Here is a 19353-nt window from a genome sequence, read left to right as displayed (position 1 = left end):
CCCGGTCGATGAGGTAAGCCAACACATGGGACCAAAGTCTAAGCGGTACCTGGTTTTCACCAGATCCTGCCGCAAAGCAGGTTGGACTTGTTGCGGCGTGGTACCACCATGTCTTTCAACAGGCATGACTTTGCCGCGGTGGCGGCCAAGGCGTAGTACAGATTCTTCAGGCAAATTCGTGGTCGGAAACAAGCAGGAAGTCAAAGTATATAGGTAGTCAGATGGCCAGTGGCAATTAGCGGTGTGCTTGCTTAAATTTCAGACAGCAAGCGTGCGTGCCCTAGGAGGCACGCGCAGAAGAGAGGAAACCATCGCTGGATGGCGGTAAGGTGAGTTAGACTGCTGGCAAGAGGGGGCACGCGGGAACGCCTACAACCTGAAACATGGGTCGCAGGAGCACCAGTGACAGTTGCCAGTCACTGCCTAAACTGCCTTCTAAACTTAGAGATGTTTAGCCTTAAAGCCAGACCCCCCCAGATGTCCATAACTAATTTCCCATAGGTGAAATCTGATTAACATTTCTTTCCTGCACCAAAGTGAAAACACAGGGACAAAACAAACCAGAAAAATAGTCATGCAAATTCAGAGCAAAAACGAAACAATGCAGTACAGAATAAGGAGACACATTGATAGTCAGAAGACAGGCAAAAGTTCAAGTAATACAAAATGCAGAAGTACAGAAAATGTTAGTAAGCTCCGATAAAGACTTGAAGAACCGTGAAAAAAGATTCTTGGTCCAAAAGATTATTGGACTGGTTCTCTTACACCCACACAAAGCAGACTAGCCAGGGAACAACGTGTGTGGAGGAGGCATCTGTCCATCAAAGCTAGCTAGAAGGGTGAGGTAGAAAAAAATTAAGACAGCCAAGAGTGGAATAAGTTTACACTAGTGAAGGATAGAATGCAAACTAAATAAAAAATTTAACTTAGCAGAGCATCTTCTGCTGATAACAGCAACCCCATCTAAATCTTTTTTCTCCACCAGCAGGGGAGGAATTGTTTGATCTTATGTGCACAGCAGAAAATGGGGGACATATGTTTTTATCATCTGTTTTCCAACTGATTTTTGGAAGATAAAAGTGGCAAAAAAGTTGCATTGAGGCAATTCTTACTATTTACTCATTGGTCGTCTAGTGAAATTCTGTACTCATCGGTGTAAAAAACTTGCTAGAGTTTCAGATCTTACCTGTAGGGCTGTTCTGGGTCTGATAAGGATCAAAGAATCTTTTCCCCTTTTTTAAGGTTCCGATGTCCCGCTGCTCAGGGACCTGCTTACCTGGAAGCCGAAAAAAGCCTCGAGAAACTATCCACACCTGCTGCTATGACTGTGTGCCATGTTCAGAAGGAGATCTCCAATATCACTGGTAAATAGAAACATAGAATGTTCTTAAGATATATCCCAACAAAAGGATCTTTGGTCTTAGTGATAGAGTCATGTTAGAAATTCCCCAATATGTAACGAAATGCTGACAACATACATATTAACTGATGACCCTGTCAACTTCAATTCAGAAGGTAGACTTGGTTTTAGTGGCATAAACTAGAAGGTTTGTGAATAACTACAGTATTGCTAGGATACAGGGAGAAATAGTATCTAGTAACTAACTGATGCCTAAGCCATCTCCATAAAGAGAGGTTGTGTACTGAATTGTACAGAAGGAACAAACCAATACAACAGCCATCTTTTTTGCTGCCACATATCATTGATAAATCTGTAACTGGTATATCCTGATACTAGACAGTAGCTGGTATAAATACGGTTATGGTGAGTACTGAGTACTGAGTACTGAGTACTGCCCTCAGTAATAGAGGCATCATCTAACAGTTTGGCTATAGTGAGTAACCTGGCAAGACATAATAGGAAGCATTTATCAACCTGTTTATGAAAGAATTTAGCTGTAATTTGAGGCAAAAAACTGTCCAAAACACAAGTCAAAGGAAGTAAAATGCAGTGTTCCCCATGTAAAGGGCATGTGGTCACAGTAATGGGAGATTTTAGGAAATATGTAGATATGTTTTCCAAGATGGGATAAAGATCTTGCCCTGTACGGTGAGTGTATGAAAAAAAGTGGCGGGAATGTAACCCAAATCCCGGACATCCTATTCACCAGAAAGTATGGCCCACTGGATCCTAAGTTTTTCCAATTTTGGTCCACATTGCATGCAAGTATTATTGGCCCCTGGTGGAGTACAAACAATTCTGGGTGAGCAACCCATTACAGTATGAAGGATTGTTATACCTATATTCACATAACAACGCTAGGTAACCACCTTAACGTGTAACTCTGACTTTTGGCTATTGTGGGGGAATTGTAATCATTGGCTACTTTTAGCACTGTGGCAATTGGCTAATGATGTAAACTCTGATAATTGCCTATTATAGAGCGCTGGGACTTTTGATGGGGGACTTCTACTTGAAAACTATCTGCTTGGATTTTTTAGCAACTTTATGACACTCTAGGAAACTTGGAAAGATCCACTTAGTCGGGTGTTCCGCACTGCTACAAATAAAACCACAGTAGTGTGGTACCACTGAAAAAAAAATTATTCTACTCACAAAATGAGCATTAAAACAGGCCTTTCAAAATAAAAAATCAGCATCTCTTTGAGGGCAAACGATTCCTATCCGACTTCAGTTTTGCCTGTTTTTCAGCTTCTTTCGGGGTGTATGCCACCTTTACTCATTGGGGCACATTTACTTACCTGTCCCATCGCAATCCCCGAGGTGCGTTGTCCGACGAGGAATCGGATCTGCCACAATTCACGTAGCTCATGCGCCTGATTTCCTGCATCTGTCGCTTCCCCGCTGAGGTTCGCCGGAGTTCACCTTCTTCTTCCCGGTGCTTGTAAGTGCGTGTCTTGCAAAACATTTAGAATTTTAAATCCCGCGCATTGTCCGAATCTGTTGGGTTGTCCAATGGCCCCACCCCGATTTGCATTGCATGAAAGTCAGCGCGATTGGCCAAAATCCGATCGTGTGTGCCAAAAACTCCTGTTAAATGCGGCGACGAAAATGCAGTCTGCGGAACCTTAGACCTTAGTAAATGAGCCCCAATGTTCCTATTTATACTATTTCCATGTTCTCTCAATATAACTACATCATATAATCTACATAATATTCACACATTTATCATACAATAGTTCATAAAACAATCTCTCCTCTTTAACTAAATACTTGTCAAATTTTCAAATAAAAATTAAACATACAAGTGTTTTATAAATTATTTCCCCTAAGCTAACTAACATAAAATTCTAATTTCAAGTAACACTCAATGTTCACAGCAGTAAGTACAATGCTTGTTCCTGATTTGACCTGCCAATTATGACAATTATTACTTAATATTTATGGCGGCAAATGCATCAGTATTGATAATTATTAATCATATAAATCCACCTATACAAAGTATTTCATAAGTTACAAAGTGCAAAATCATAAAAAAAAAAATCTCATTTCAAAGTCAGCATTTAAACTTAAAGGGGAAAGCGTCTTCCATTCATAAATCCAATACCCTTCTCTTTTAGTCATAGCTTTAATATAATCCATCCCTCTTTTAAAAGGGAGCTATGATTGGTTGCCATAGGCAACTAAAAATATTCTGACTTTCAGACAGCTCGATAAATCTGCCCCTATAAATTGAGTGCCATAAGGATTCTGGTTGTTAAAATTACTATAGTGTATCGCTATAAAATGATCAGTTTTACCTTTTTTATATTCCTAAAGTGCTCATTCACCCTCGTTTTCATTCTTCGACAGGTCCTACCCACATACTTTAAGCCGCAGGAACATATCAAGTCTTATGCAGACATTATTACATTTCTATATTTGTCTTTCAGACAGTGATAACTGTATGAAATGTCCAAGTGATGAATGGCCGAATGAGAAGAGAGACCGATGTCAGCCCAAAGTCATAGAGTTCATCTCTTACCAAAATGACACAATCGCTTCTGCTTTTTTATTTCTCACAGTTTTTGGTTGTCTTGCCACTGGTTTGATATTTGGGACATTCATTATTTATCGGGACACCCCCATTGTTAAAGCCAATAACCGGAACCTGAGTTACCTCCTCCTGGTCTCCATCTTCCTCAGCTTCCTCTGTGTCTTCTTGTTTCTCGGTCGTCCCAGTGATATCACTTGTAGACTACGTGAGACCAGTTTTGGAATCCTCTTCTCTGTAGCCATCTCCTCACTCCTCGCGAAGACCATCATGGTCTGTGTTGCCTTTAAATCTAGCAAACCTGGAAGCTCCTGGAGAAAATATCTGGGTGTAAAGCTGCCCTACACCATAGTGATGTTGGGCTCATCTAGTCAAGCTGTTATCTGTATTGTCTGGTTATCAGTCTCTCCTCCCTTCCAGGACCTGGACACTCAGTCTTATCAGGGAAGGATCATCATTCGCTGTAATGAAGGTTCTGTTATTGGATTCTATTCTGTATTGGGATATTTGGGGTTTCTGGCCTCTGTGAGCTTTGTCCTGGCTTTCATGGTGAGGACATTGCCGGACAGTTTTAATGAGGCCAAGTACATCACCTTCAGCATGCTGCTGTTCTGCTGTGTCTGGATCGCTATGATCCCAGCTTATCTGAGCACCAGAGGGAAATACACTGTGGCCGTGGAGATATTCGCTGTCCTGGCCTCCAGTGCTGGACTTTTAGGTTGTGTATTTTTTCCTAAATGTTACATCATTTTGTTTAGATCTGAAATGAACACAAAAACTTCTCTGCTTGGTAAAAATACTAAATAATATCACAAACATTACACACACATATATATATATATATATGTATATATATATATATATATATATACTCACCGGCCACTTTATTAGGTACACCATGCTAGTAACAGGTTGGACCCCCTTTTGCCTTCAGAACTGCCTCAATTCTTCGTGGCATAGATTCAACAAGGTGCTGGAAGCTCCTCAGAGATTTTGGTCCATATTGACATGATGGCATCACACAGTTGCCACAGATTTGTCGGCTGCACATCCATGATGCGAATCTCCCGTTCCACCACATCCCAAAGATGCTCTATTGGATTGAGATCTGGTGACTGTGGAGCCATTTGAGTCCAGTGACCTCATTGTCATGTTCAAGAAACCAGTCTGAGATGATTCCAGCTTTATGACATGGCGCATTATCCTGCTGAAAGTAGCCATCAGATGTTACAGGGTACATTGTGCTCATAAAGGGAAGGACATGGTCAGCAACAATACTCAGGTAGGCTGTGGCGTTGCAACGATGCTCAATTGGTACCAAGGGGCCCAAAGAGTGTCAAGAAAATATTCCCCACACCATGACACCACTACCACCAGCCTGAACCGTTGATACAAGGCAGGATGGATCCATGCTTTCATGTTGTTGACGCCAAATTCTGACCCTACCATCTGAATGTCGCAGCAGAAATCGAGACTCATCAGACCAGGCAATGTTTTTCCAATCTTCTACTGTCCAATTTCGATGAGCTTGTGCAAATTGTAGCCTCAGTTTCCTGTTTTTAGCTGAAAGGAGTGGCACCCGGTGTGGTCTTCTGCTGCTGTAGCCCATCTGCCTCAAAGTTCAACGTACTGTGCGTTCAGAGATGCTCTTCTGCCTACCTTGGTTGTAACGGGTGGCGATTTGAGTCACTGTTGCCTTTCTATCAGCTCAAAACAGTCTGCCCATTCTCCTCTGACCTCTGGCATCAACAAGGCATTTCCGCCCACAGGACTGCCGCTCACTGGATGTTTTTTTCTTTTTCGGACCATTCTCTGTAAACTCTAGAGATGGTTGTGCGTGAAAATCCCAGTAGATCAGCAGTTTCTGAAATACTCAGACCAGCCCATCTGGCACCAACAACCATGCCACGTTTAAAGGCACTCAAATCACCTTTCTTCCCCATACTGATGCTCGGTTTGAACTGCAGGAGATTGTCCTGACCATGTCTATATGCCTAAATGCAATGAGTTGCCGCCATGTGATTGGCTGATTAGAAATTAAGTGTTAAGTGTACCTAATAAAGTGGCCGGTGAGTGTATGTGTGTGTATGTGTGTGTATATATATATATATATATATATATATATTTATAAAATAGTACTTGTAGAAAGTTTAAGCAGCACACAAACAAAAGTGCAGGTGGGTGCAGGCTCGTTAAGACAAGGCTCCAGGTCCTTCAAATGTAATATACGAGAATCAAGCAGCACTCCAGGGCGTCAATGGTTAGGTGAAGAAAGTGAAAATGTGATTGAAAAAGGCTCCTTGGAGCCGAAACGTTGCTGCTGTACCTTGTTGTACTTCTAAACATGGAATAAAGCATTTTCACTTTCTTCACCTAACCATTGACGCCCTGGAGTGATGCTTGATTCTCGTATATTATATAAAAAATAGTAGATTGATTTTTTCTAATACTGAAGGATTACATTGGTTATGAGGTGATCCTACTATGACCTTCCAACATTGATTTAGGCAATAGAGCAACTGTGTTTTTGAACCTCCGCTTTAAAGAGGACCTGTCACCCCGAAAATGACCCCCACAAAATGTGCCCCCCCATAATCCTCACCCGAGCCTCTTTCTCCCCAGACAGTTTTTTAAAAAATGTATTTGTGGTAAATATGATTTAAAGCAATCCGACCTCTTACTGAATAAGAGGATCTGGTGTCCGGCAGTTGGCCTTATTCATTAGGGGGCTGGCAGACACACCCCCTCCACGCCCCTTGTCTGCTGGGACCTGTAGGAGAAGCCGGCAGCATCACATGTATTGCCGGAGAGACGGCAGCGATTATGCAATATATGCGATGCTGCCGGCTTCTCCTACTGGTCCCAGCAGACAGGGGGCGTGGAGGGGTTGTGTCGGCCGGGCCCCTAATGAATAATGCCGACTTATTTTGTAAGAGGTCGGATTGCTTTAAATCAATTTACTACAAATACATTTTTTTAAAAACTGGCTGGGGAGAAAGAGGCTGGGGTGAGGATTATGGGGGGCATTTTGTGGGAGTCATTTTCGGGGTGACAGGTCCTCTTTAACCCCTTCCCGACATTTGGCATTTCGGGTGGTGCATTCTTGCATTTTGCAGTACTATTATGTCATGCTTCTGGCACCGGCTCCTTAACAGAGCCAGCACCAGAAGCATGGGGTACCAGCTGTATGTTACAGCTGGCACCTGTCTCTAGCACCCACCATCGTAGTTTCCTCTGATCGCGGGCATTAACCCCTTACACGCCACGGTCATGCATGGTACAGTGTTACACTGTATTAGGTGAAGAAGATCTTGAACAAGCGATCAGAGCATTGCTTGTTCAAGCCAACTTGTAAAAGTAAAAAAAGAAGTTTAATAATAACACTTATTAATAAAAAGAATTATATATGTATATGTATATCTAATAAATAAAAAGAAAACAAAATCACCAAAACCTCCCACATATTTGGTATCGCCGTGTTCGTAACAATCTGTACAATAACGCATAAACATAATTGGACCCATTCGTTGAATGCCAAAAAAACAAAACCCGAAAAAATTACATTTTTCATAAAATCCCTTTACAAAAATGTTCTAAAAAATGATCAAAAAAAGTTATGTGCGCCATGTCTCCTTATGTATCTACTCCAGTCACCTCATACACTCCAGACATGTCTGATATATCATATATAGAGGAATTATTACCACAGGAGATCATGTAGTCACCATGTCTCCTCATGTATCTGCTCCAGTCACCTCATACACTGCAGACATGGCTGCTATATCATATATAGAGGAATTATTACCACAGGAGATCATGTAGTCACCATGCCTCCTCATGTATCTGCCCCAGTCACCTCATACACTGCAGACATGGCTGATATATCATATATAGAGGAATTATTACCACAGGAGATCATGTAGTCACCATGTCTCCTCATGTATCTGCTCCAGTCACCTCATACACTGCAGACATGGCTGATATATCATATATAGAGGAATTATTACCACAGGAGATCATGTAGTCACCATGTCTCCTCATGTATCTGCTCCAGTCACCTCATACACTGCAGACATGACTGATATATCATATATAAAGGAATTATTACCACAGGAGATCATGTAGTCACCATGTCTCCTCATGTATCTGCTCCAGTCACCTCATACACTGCAGACATGGCTGATATATCATATATAGAGGGATTATTACCACAGGACATCATGTAGTCACCATGTCTCCTCATGTATCTGCTCCAGTCACCTCATACACTGCAGACATGGCTGATATATCATATATAGAGGAATTATTACCACAGGAGGTCATGTAGTCACCATGTCTCCTCATATATCTGCTCCCAGTCACCTCATACACTGCAGACATGGCTGATATATCATATATAGAGGAAATATTACCACAGGAGATCATGTAGTCACCATGTCTCCTCATGTATCTGCTCCAGTCATCTCATACACTGCAGACATGGCTGATATATCATATATAGGAGAATTATTACCACAGGAGGTCATGTAGTCACCATGTCTCCTCATGTATCTGCTCCAGTCACCTCATACACTGCAGACATGGCTGATATATCATATATAGGAGAATTATTACCACAGGAGATCATGTAGTCACCATGTCTCCTCATGTATCTGCTCCAGTCACCTCATACACTGCAGACATGGCTGATATATCATATATAGAGGAATTATTACCACAGGAGATCATGTAGTCACCATGTCTCCTCATGTATCTGCTCCAGTCACCTCATACACTGCAGACATGGCTGATATATCATATATAGAGGAATTATTACCACAGGAGATCATGTAGTTACCATGTCACCTCATATATCTGCTCCAGTCACCTCATACACTGCAGACATGGCTGATATATCATATATAGAGGAATTATTACCACAGGAGATCATGTAGTCACCATGTCTCCTCATGTATCTGCTCCCAGTCACCTCATACACTGCAGACATGGCTGATATATCATATATAGAGGAATTATTACCACAGGAGGTCATGTAGTCACCATGTCTCCTCATGTATCTGCTCCCAGTCACCTCATACACTGCAGACATGGCTGATATATCATATATAGGAGAATTATTACCACAGGAGATCATGTAGTCACCAGGTCTCCTCATGTATCTGCTCCATCACCTCATACACTGCAGACATGGCTGATATATCATATATAGAGGAATTATTACCACAGGAGATCATGTAGTCACCATGTCTCCTCATGTACCTGCTCGAGTCACCTCATACACTGCAGACATGGCTGATATATCATATATAGGAGAATTATTACCACAGGAGATCATGTAGTCACCATGTCTCCTCATGTATCTGCTCCAGTCACCTCATACACTGCAGACATGGCTGATATATCATATATAGGAGAATTATTACCACAGGAGATCATGTAGTCACCATGTCTCCTCATGTATCTGCTCCAGTCACCTCATACACTGCAGACATGGCTGATATATCATATATAGAGGAATTATTACCACAGGAGGTCATGTAGTCACCATGTCTCCTCATGTATCAGCTCCCAGTCACCTCATACACTGCAGACATGGCTGATATATCATATATAGGAGAATTATTACCACAGGAGATCATGTAGTCACCATGTCTCCTCATGTATCTGCTCCAGGTCACCTCATACACTGCAGACATGGCTGATATATCATATATAAAGCATACCTCCCAACATTTGGGAAAAGTAAAGAGGGACAAAGAGGGCGATCCCCCTAAGCCACACCCCCAATCACTCCCTGGCCACGCCCCAAATTTTAACCATATTAAAAATAATAAAAATCATAATTTAAAAAAAAAAAAAATTATCCTCATTGGAATTTGAACCCAGAACCTGCAGTGTCAGGGTGTCATGTACAATAATAACACAGCGCCTCAACCCACTGAGCTATAACCTCAGTGATTAACAAGTGGAGAATTTTGGTAACTAAGAACTATATACTGCCTTGGTATATAGGGAGGGATCTTCTCAGATTATTGTAATTATTGAGACTATTATTATTATTATTATTATTATTGAGATGATTATTATTATTTTTACCATTATTAATAATCATCTCCATAATAATAAAATTTATAATAATAATAATAATAATAATAGTGTCAATAATTACAATAATAACCTCTGAGAAGATCCCTCTCTATATATCAGTGCATTAGTCTGTGTCACAGTGTAAATGGCTGATAACATGTCTTACTTACCAGAAATCCTCAGCCTTGTATCACTGGGCTTATAGCTCAGTTAGTTAAGCTCCTGTCTGCAGTGCACAGGGTCCCAGGTTCGAATCTCAGCCTGGCCAAAACTTTATTTAATTTAATTATATAAAGAGCTTGTGTCTGGGGAAGACCTGGAGACCATATATGGACAGATGCTGATCTGAGCTGATGACGTGGTCCCTGCTCTCCGGCTGAGCCGACACTTCTCTCAAAAGGATTCCCTGCCCGATGTCTGCTCTGGGGAACCCTAGGAGATGCAGTGACCATATATGGACAGATCTGAAGCTGATGACGTGGTCCCTGCTCTGCGCTAAGCCCGACACTTCTCTGAAAAGGATTCCCTCCCGATGTCTGTAGAAGCCATTCTGTACTGTGAGTTCAGACTTTCAAAGTATTTACTATGCGGACACAGCGCCGGGACAAAGCGGGACCTGGGGGGAAAATTCGTGACAATATCATAGCTGCCCGTGACGCGGGGCAGGGGTACGAAAAGCGGGAAAGTCCCGGCAAAATCGGGACGGTTGGGAGCTATGTATAAAGGAATTATTACCACAGGAGATCATGTAGTCACCATGTCTCCTCATGTATCTGCTCCAGTCACCTCATACACTGCAGACATGGCTGATATATCATATATAGAGGAATTATTACCACAGGAGATCATGTAGTCACCATGTCTCCTCATGTATCTGCTCCAGTCACCTCATACACTACAGACATGGCTGATATATCATATATAGAGGAATTATTACCACAGGAGATCATGTAGTCACCATGTCTCCTCATGTATCTGCTCCAGTCACCTCATACACTGCAGACATGGCTGATATATCATATATAGAGGAATTATTACCACAGGAGATCATGTAGTCACCATGTCTCCTCATGTATCTTCTCCAGTCACCTCATACACTGCAGACATGGCTGATATATCATATATAGGAGAATTATTACCACAGGAGATCATGTAGTCACCATGTCTCCTCATGTATCTGCTCCAGTCACCTCATACACTGCAGACATGGCTGATATATCATATATAGAGGAATTATTACCACAGGAGATCATGTAGTCACCAGGTCTCCTCATGTATCTGCTCCCAGTCACCTCATACACTACAGACATGGCTGATATATCATATATAGAGGAATTATTACCACAGGAGATCATGTAGTCACCATGTCTCATCATGCATCTGCTCCAGTCACCTCATACACTGCAGACATGGCTGATATATCATATATAGAGGATTATTACCACAGGAGGTCATGTAGTCACCATGTCTCCTCATGTATCTGCTCCATCACCTCATACACTGCAGACATGGCTGATATATCATATGTAGGAGAATTATTACCACAGGAGATCATGTAATCACCATGTCTCCTCATGTATCTGCTCCCAGTCACCTCATACACTGCAGACATGGCTTATATATCATATATAGAGGAATTATTACCACAGGAGATCATGTAGTCACCATGTCTCGTCATGTATCTGCTCCAGTCACCTCATACACTGCAGACATGGCTGATATATCATATATAGAGGAATTATTACCACAGGAGATCATGTAGTCACCATGTCTCCTCATGTATCTGCTCCCAACACCTCATACACTGCAGACATGGCTGATATATCATATATAGAGGAAATATTACCACAGGAGATCATGTAGTCACCATGTCTCCTCATGTATCTGCTCCAGTCACCTCATACACTGCAGACATGGCTGATATATCATATATAGGAGAATTATTACCACAGGAGATCATGTAGTCACCATGTCTCCTCGTGTATCTGCTCCAGTCACCTCATACACTGGAGACATGGCTGATATATCATATATAGGAGAATTATTACCACAGGAGATCATGTAGTCACCATGTCTCCTCATGTATCTGCTCCCAGTCACCTCATACACTGCAGACATGGCTGATATATCATATATAGAGGAATTATTACCACAGGAGATCATGTAGTCACCATGTCTCCTCATGTATCTGCTCCAGTCACCTCATACACTGCAGACATGGCTGATATATCATATATAGGAGAATTATTACCACATAAGATGATGTAGTCACCATGTCTCCTCATGTATCTGCTCCAGTCACCTCATACACTGCAGACATGGCTGATATATCATATATAGAGGAATTATTACCACAGGAGATCATGTAGTCACCATGTCTCCTCATGTATCTGCTCCAGTCATCTCATACACTGCAGACATGGCTGATGTATCATATATAGAGGAATTATTACCACAGGAGATCATGTAGTCATCATGTCTCCTCATGTATCTGCTCCAGTCACCTCATACACTGCAGACATGGCTGATATATCATATATAGAGGAATTATTACCACAGGAGGTCATGTAGTCACCATGTCTCCTCATGTATCTGCTCCAGTGACCTCATACACTGCAGACATGGCTGATATATCATATATAGAGGAATTATTACCACAGGAGATCATGTAGTCACCATGTCTCCTCATGTATCTGCTCCAGTCACCTCATACACTGCAGACATGGCTGATATATCATATATAGAGGAATTATTACCACAGGAGATCATGTAGTCATCATGTCTCCTCATGTATCTGCTCCCAGTCACCTCATACACTGCAGACATGGCTGATATATCATATATAGAGGAATTATTACCACAGGAGATCATGTAGTCACCATGTCTCCTCATGTATCTGCTCCCAGTCACCTCATACACTGCAGACATGGCTGATATATCATATATAGACGAATTATTACCACAGGAGATAATGTAGTCTCCATGTCTCCTCATGTATCTGCTCCAGTCACCTCATACACTGCAGACATGGCTGATATATCATATATAGAGGAATTATTACCACAGGAGATCATGTAGTCACCATGTCTCCTCATGTATCTGCTCCAGTCACCTCATACACTGCAGACATGGCTGATATATCATATATAGAGGAATTATTACCACAGGAGATCATGTAGTCACCATGTCTCCTCATGCATCTGCTCCAGTCACCTCATACACTGCAGACATGGCTGATATATCATATATAGGAGAATTATTACCACAAGACATCATGTAGTCACCATGTCTCCTCATGTATCTGCTCCAGTCACCTCATACACTGCAGACATGGCTGATATATCATATATAGGAGAATTATTACCACAGGAGGTCATGTAGTCACCATGTCTCCTCATGTATCTGCTCCAGTCACCTCATACACTGCAGACATGGCTGATATATCATATATAGGAGAATTATTACCACAGGAGATCATGTAGTCACCATGTGTCCTCATGTATCTGCTCCAGTCACCTCATACACTGCAGACATGGCTGATATATCATATATAGAGGAATTATTACCACAGGAGATCATGTAGTCACCATGTCTCCTCATGTATCTGTTCCAGTCACCTCATACACTGCAGACATGGCTGTTATATCATATATAGAGGAATTATTACCACAGGAGATCATGTAGTCACCATGTCTCCTCATGTATCTGCTCCAGTCACCTCATGCACTGCAGATATGGCTGATATATCATATATAGGAGAATTATTACCACAGGAGATCATGTAGTCACCATGTCTCCTCATGTATCTGCTCCATCACCTCATACACTGCAGACATGGCTGATATATCATATATAGAGGAATTATTACCACAGGAGATCATGTAGTCACCATGTCTCGTCATGTATCTGCTCCAGTCACCTCATACACTGCAGACATGGCTGATATATCATATATAGGGGAATTATTACCACAGGAGATCATGTAGTCACCATGTCTCCTCATGTATCTGCTCCATCACCTCATACACTGCAGATATGGCTGATATATCATATGCAACACCCTCGCCGATGCAATGGCGAGGTAGGGTTTGCGAATACGTCCCACCTGCATGTAATCACATCACATTACATGGTCCTGATAGGACATAGGGGTATTGCAGTGGTGAATCCTGCCTGGCAAGGCAGAGGTTAAGTATTTTGTATGATGCAAGATGCTGTTGTCCAATGATAGGTGTTACATCCTGTGCTCTGTAAGCTGAGATGTGATTAGAGGAGCAGCCACCACCTGACCAAAGGGAGGTAATAAAACCCCCTGGCCAGGAATGTTCTGGGTCTTTTTGAGATCTTCTTTCAGAGAGATTCAAGTGTAGGAGAATCCTAGAGATCAGTGAGTGAGTGAGCAATCTCTGTCTAGCCCATACCAGAGCAGGAAGAGCCTAGCCCCTGCCTCTGAAGAGTGGAGCATCAGACTAGAGTTAGTGTAGTGAGGAAAAGGGGTATTATCTTACCTTTAAAGGTGATACCTGAAGCCCTACAGGACAAGCTGAAGCTTCCTACCAGGACACAGCTGCCTCCCAGCCTGCCCTCTACGTCCAGGCTGGTGAACTATCTCCTGAGGCTCCCTCCAACTCACATCTCAGCACTCCATCTACCTGTTAAAGGCACGTTTACTGCGGTTCCTGCGGTTCAAATAAAGAACTGTAAGTTGTTTTCTTCAACTTCTGTCTCCGTCTGGTCCCTGCTAATACGGCTGCCTTCATCACCGGCACCCTGTCCATCACCCAGAGACTCACACTCGGGACATTAAGGGGTTGCCCCAGGGAGATCCGCTATAACAGCCTCTCCCTCATCTTTTCTTGCCAATACCACCCTGCTGGAGACCTGCCAGGCTGTAGGAGAGCCCTCCGGTTCCCCTGTACCAAGCACCGTGACAATAGCGTGCTTAGGCCGCAACCGCCAGCCACTCCGGTACTGCGGGCCCCGGCTGACTCCAGGCCTCACCTCAAGGGCTAGGCCCCGGTGGGGGATGTTGCAAGTGGCGTCACGAACAGGATTGAGACTTCTGTGCCTTATTACGGCATTAAAGACTTTCCTTTATTGAAAAGACTGTGCTGCCTAACCCTGCTGCCATCCGGGTTTAGGCCCAAGTAATTGTGTGTTTCTGGATTGAACTGTGTTATACTGCTGCCACGTGCTGTCGAGCTCCGCTCCAGCACTCAAGAGGTTAATCCTTGCAAGAACTGTGTCAGCTCTGCTACATCCGGCGCTGCCGCGCCTGAAGAATTTACCTCAGAAACTGTGGCGCAGCAAGTAATTCCAGCCCGACAAAACCTTCACTGGCGGGAAAACCCAGAGACATCGCTAAGCTCCGCCCCCTGCGCGTATGGCGCGAAATCTGCCTCAGCACGCTGTGGCACAGCAGAAAATTCAGCCCGCCACAGCTCCTGGCGGGAAAGACTCAAGCTCCGCCCTCTGGCGCGAAACTCTCCCGCGCTGCAACGCCAGTGAGAGCCCACGAGGTACCTCAGAGTCAGCGCATCCGCCATCCAGCATCAAAGAGGTTAATCGGCCATCTTGGATTTCTCCACGTGCTGTCTCCTGTCCTGCCGACATGCCGCACAGCCTCCGAGATGAAGAACCAAGTGTCGCATGGCTTGCCCACGAGCCTCGGGCCCCTTCCTCTGCTGCACCGCTTACTGCTGTCTCCCGTACGCGGTCTCCAATGGCGGATTCTCCACAGCGGCTGCCTCCTCCGATGACGGACCTCCTGAGGACCACCGCGGATGTGAGTACCATGGCCCCCAGGGCCTATATCACAGTGACTGTGACTATATCTCCCTTAGCCCCGGCTGGGGTACAGTCCGGCCTCCCTGCAGAGGGTCAACATCTCCCCATAGGAGGCCCGGCTACAAAAGGGACTCTCTTAAAGGGGCCTGACCCCTTATCTAATGCTGCTGATCGTCCTGCGGAGTATCCAGGACCACCTGCTAAGAGGCCCAGGCTGTCCGGTGAGAACGCCCTGCCAGCTACAGAGGTTACCACCGCCAGCGCAACAGCGCCCCCAAGAGCTACAGGTCAGTCCAGGAACAACCATCCTTCAGCTGTCAGCAGTGAAGAAGTTACAGCTCCTGCGGTCATTATCATGCGCTCCACAGCGCCCCCAGCTACAGAAGGTCAGCCAGAGAAGTGCCTGTCTCCTTCCTTTGCTGAGATGCCTGCCGCCGCAGATGACCTTCCTGCTGTTCCAGCTCCAGCTTCTGGGTGTTCCATGTCAGCAGTTCCAGTGTCTACCACCAGATGTCTTCAGGTGACAGATCTCAACACTGCTTTCTTCACCCAGGCTGATGATGTCCATGCTGCAGTTCCTGCTCCCATGCCTGCAGCCATTGCTCTTGAGCAGCAAGATTAACCCCTGAAGGGCTGTTGCCCACTTCAGGTACTGTGAATATTGTACATATGTATATTTATTACTGCTATCCCATTTGTTCTGAGCGCCCGCTCACCCTTATTTATCTCAGTCAAGAGATTATACACTGTCATGTGCTATGATAGCACCCTTCCTCTGCCACCGCAGAGATTCCTACAAAGGACTCTGTCCCTCTACCCTAGAGGAGACCCTTTGCTTCTCAGTGCACTTTTCCCCACATCAAGGGCTGTACCCAGAAGATGGGCTTTGTCATTAGAGACCTTCTGAGAGACTTTTGCCAGATACTCCAGGGAAAAGTTGCTATTGACTACTATATTGCACTTAATGCCTTCCTTTTTAGGTATGGACATTCTGCTTGCACTTTTTATGCCTTTTCTTTGCAGGAAAAGAGACATTTACTACCGTGCTACCCTGAGTAGCCTATCCACCTCTGTAACGTTTGCAGTGTTATAAGATGTGTACCCATTGAGCTGTTAAGCCAATGTGATTTTGCCAAATGTTTGCACACTGTCATATATGCCAGTAGTCTGCATAAACCCTTTCATAGGCTTTTCAGGTTGTAGTGTGGCTGTGTCGGACCGTCTTTTATTTAAAACACTGACCGCTACCTGATCCCTCAAACTGAGGTTTGCACGTGGGGGTAGTCCGTAAACTGCGGGTCTTAAGGGGACCGGGGGTGTTACACAGTTAGCACCTGGATGCCACCCATACATGGGTAAGGATACCAGTCAGGAGGTACTTGTGTCGCATATGCTAACGCAATGCAGATAGACACCTTATATAATTGCCGCCAGGGAAGAAGCGTTGATAAAACAAATATACAGGCCTTGGTGCAAGGAGTGGATTACAGGACATGACACCACACCTTTCCTACTGTACAGTTCGGTTTAATGGCGTCAGCGACCAACTGTCATACAGCTACATATTTTTGTCTTAGTCCGACACCAACCCAGGTGCCTGTCTCCAGGACCATGGGCGGTTTGTCCCTACACCTCACATAGCCTGCACTTCCTAGAAGTGCCCTTAGCCCCCTCTGTGCGCAAACCATCTGTAGTCGAGCCGAGGGCGGCTCTTTCAATTGCCCCCGGGGTATGCAACACCCTCGCCGATGCAATGGCGAGGTAGGGTTTGCGAATACGTCCCACCTGCATGTAATCACATCACATTACATGGTCCTGATAGGACATAGGGGTATTGCAGTGGTGAATCCTGCCTGGCAAGGCAGAGGTTAAGTATTTTGTATGATGCAAGATGCTGTTGTCCAATGATAGGTGTTACATCCTGTGCTCTGTAAGCTGAGATGTGATTGGAGGAGCAGCCACCACCTGACCAAAGGGAGGTAATAAAACCCCCTGGCCAGGAATGTTCTGGGTCTTTTTGAGATCTTCTTTCAGAGAGATTCAAGTGTAGGAGAATCCTAGAGATCAGTGAGTGAGTGAGCAATCTCTGTCTAGCCCATACCAGAGCAGGAAGAGCCTAGCCCCTGCCTCTGAAGAGTGGAGCATCAGACTAGAGTTAGTGTAGTGAGGAAAAGGGGTATTATCTTACCTTTAAAGGTGATACCTGAAGCCCTACAGGACAAGCTGAAGCTTCCTACCAGGACACAGCTGCCTCCCAGCCTGCCCTCTACGTCCAGGCTGGTGAACTATCTCCTGAGGCTCCCTCCAACTCACATCTCAGCACTCCATCTACCTGTTAAAGGCACGTTTACTGCGGTTCCTGCGGTTCAAATAAAGAACTGTAAGTTGTTTTCTTCAACTTCTGTCTCCGTCTGGTCCCTGCTAATACGGCTGCCTTCATCACCGGCACCCTGTCCATCACCCAGAGACTCACACTCGGGACATTAAGGGGTTGCCCCAGGGAGATCCGCTATAACAGCCTCTCCCTCATCTTTTCTTGCCAACACCACCCTGCTGGAGACCTGCCAGGCTGTAGGACAGCCCTCCGGTTCCCCTGTACCAAGCACCATGACAATAGCGTGCTTAGGCCGCAACCGCCAGCCACTCCGGTACTGCGGGCCCCGGCTGACTCCAGGCCTCACCTCAAGGGCTAGGCCCCGGTGGGGGATGTTGGACATATATAGGAGAATTATTACCACAGGAGATCATGTAGTCATCATGTCTCCTCATGTATCTGCTCCAGTCACCTCATACACTGCAGACATGGCTGATATATCATATATAGAGGAATTATTACCACAGGAGATCATGTAGTCACCATGTCTCCTCATGTATCTGCCCCCAGTCACCTCATACACTGCAGACATGGCTGATATATCATATATAGGAGAATTATTACCACAGGAGATCATGTAGTCACCATGTCTCCTCATATATCTGCTCCAGTCACCTCATACACTGCAGACATGGCTGATATATCATATATAGAGGAATTATTACCACAGGAGATCATGTAGTCACCATGTCTCCTCATGTATCTGCTCCAGTCACCTCATACACTGCAGACATGGCTGATATATCATATATAGAGGAATTATTACCACAGGAGGTCATGTAGTCACCATGTCTCCTCAAAACTGTACCCATGTTACATCCTGTCACAAAACACAGTGCACCAAGATCTTACACCTCTGCAACCTCAACACACAGGAACTCAGGTTCTAGGCAATATTCCAACTAATCACCAAACCGCTAGAAATCACTTAATCCCAGTCTCAAATGCCACTAGACACGTGGACAACCCTATGTCTTTTAGCCAGAACACCAGGAACAAGGTCATTAGCGCTACCCAGCCAGATACATCATCCATTAAGTCAGAAAAGACAGACATGTCAGAATTCGCAAGGTAGATGGTTCCGCGCGAACTCACCAAAACTGACCTCACAAAGTTTGATGATTTGTAGAATGTAATATCCGGCCAGGAAATTGTTAGCCATATATTGCG

General features: G+C 44.3%; 1 protein-coding gene across 1 annotated transcript; it reads left to right on the top strand.

Annotated features, from left to right (window-relative positions):
- Positions 1 to 318: 318 nt before the first annotated feature.
- Positions 319 to 4742, top strand: LOC140127975 (vomeronasal type-2 receptor 26-like). Its single transcript, XM_072149303.1, has 3 exons — positions 319 to 329; positions 1243 to 1364; positions 3835 to 4742. The coding sequence occupies exons 1-3, from the start codon at positions 319 to 321 to the stop codon at positions 4740 to 4742; spliced, it is 1041 nt and encodes a 346-aa protein (XP_072005404.1).
- Positions 4743 to 19353: the final 14611 nt, after the last annotated feature.

This window comes from Engystomops pustulosus, chromosome 1 (assembly GCF_040894005.1).
Source record: "Engystomops pustulosus chromosome 1, aEngPut4.maternal, whole genome shotgun sequence".
In the NCBI taxonomy this organism is placed as follows: domain Eukaryota; kingdom Metazoa; phylum Chordata; class Amphibia; order Anura; family Leptodactylidae; genus Engystomops; species Engystomops pustulosus.
The sequence above is the reverse complement of the archived record's forward strand: the minus strand, read 5'-3'. Positions and strand labels throughout refer to the sequence as shown.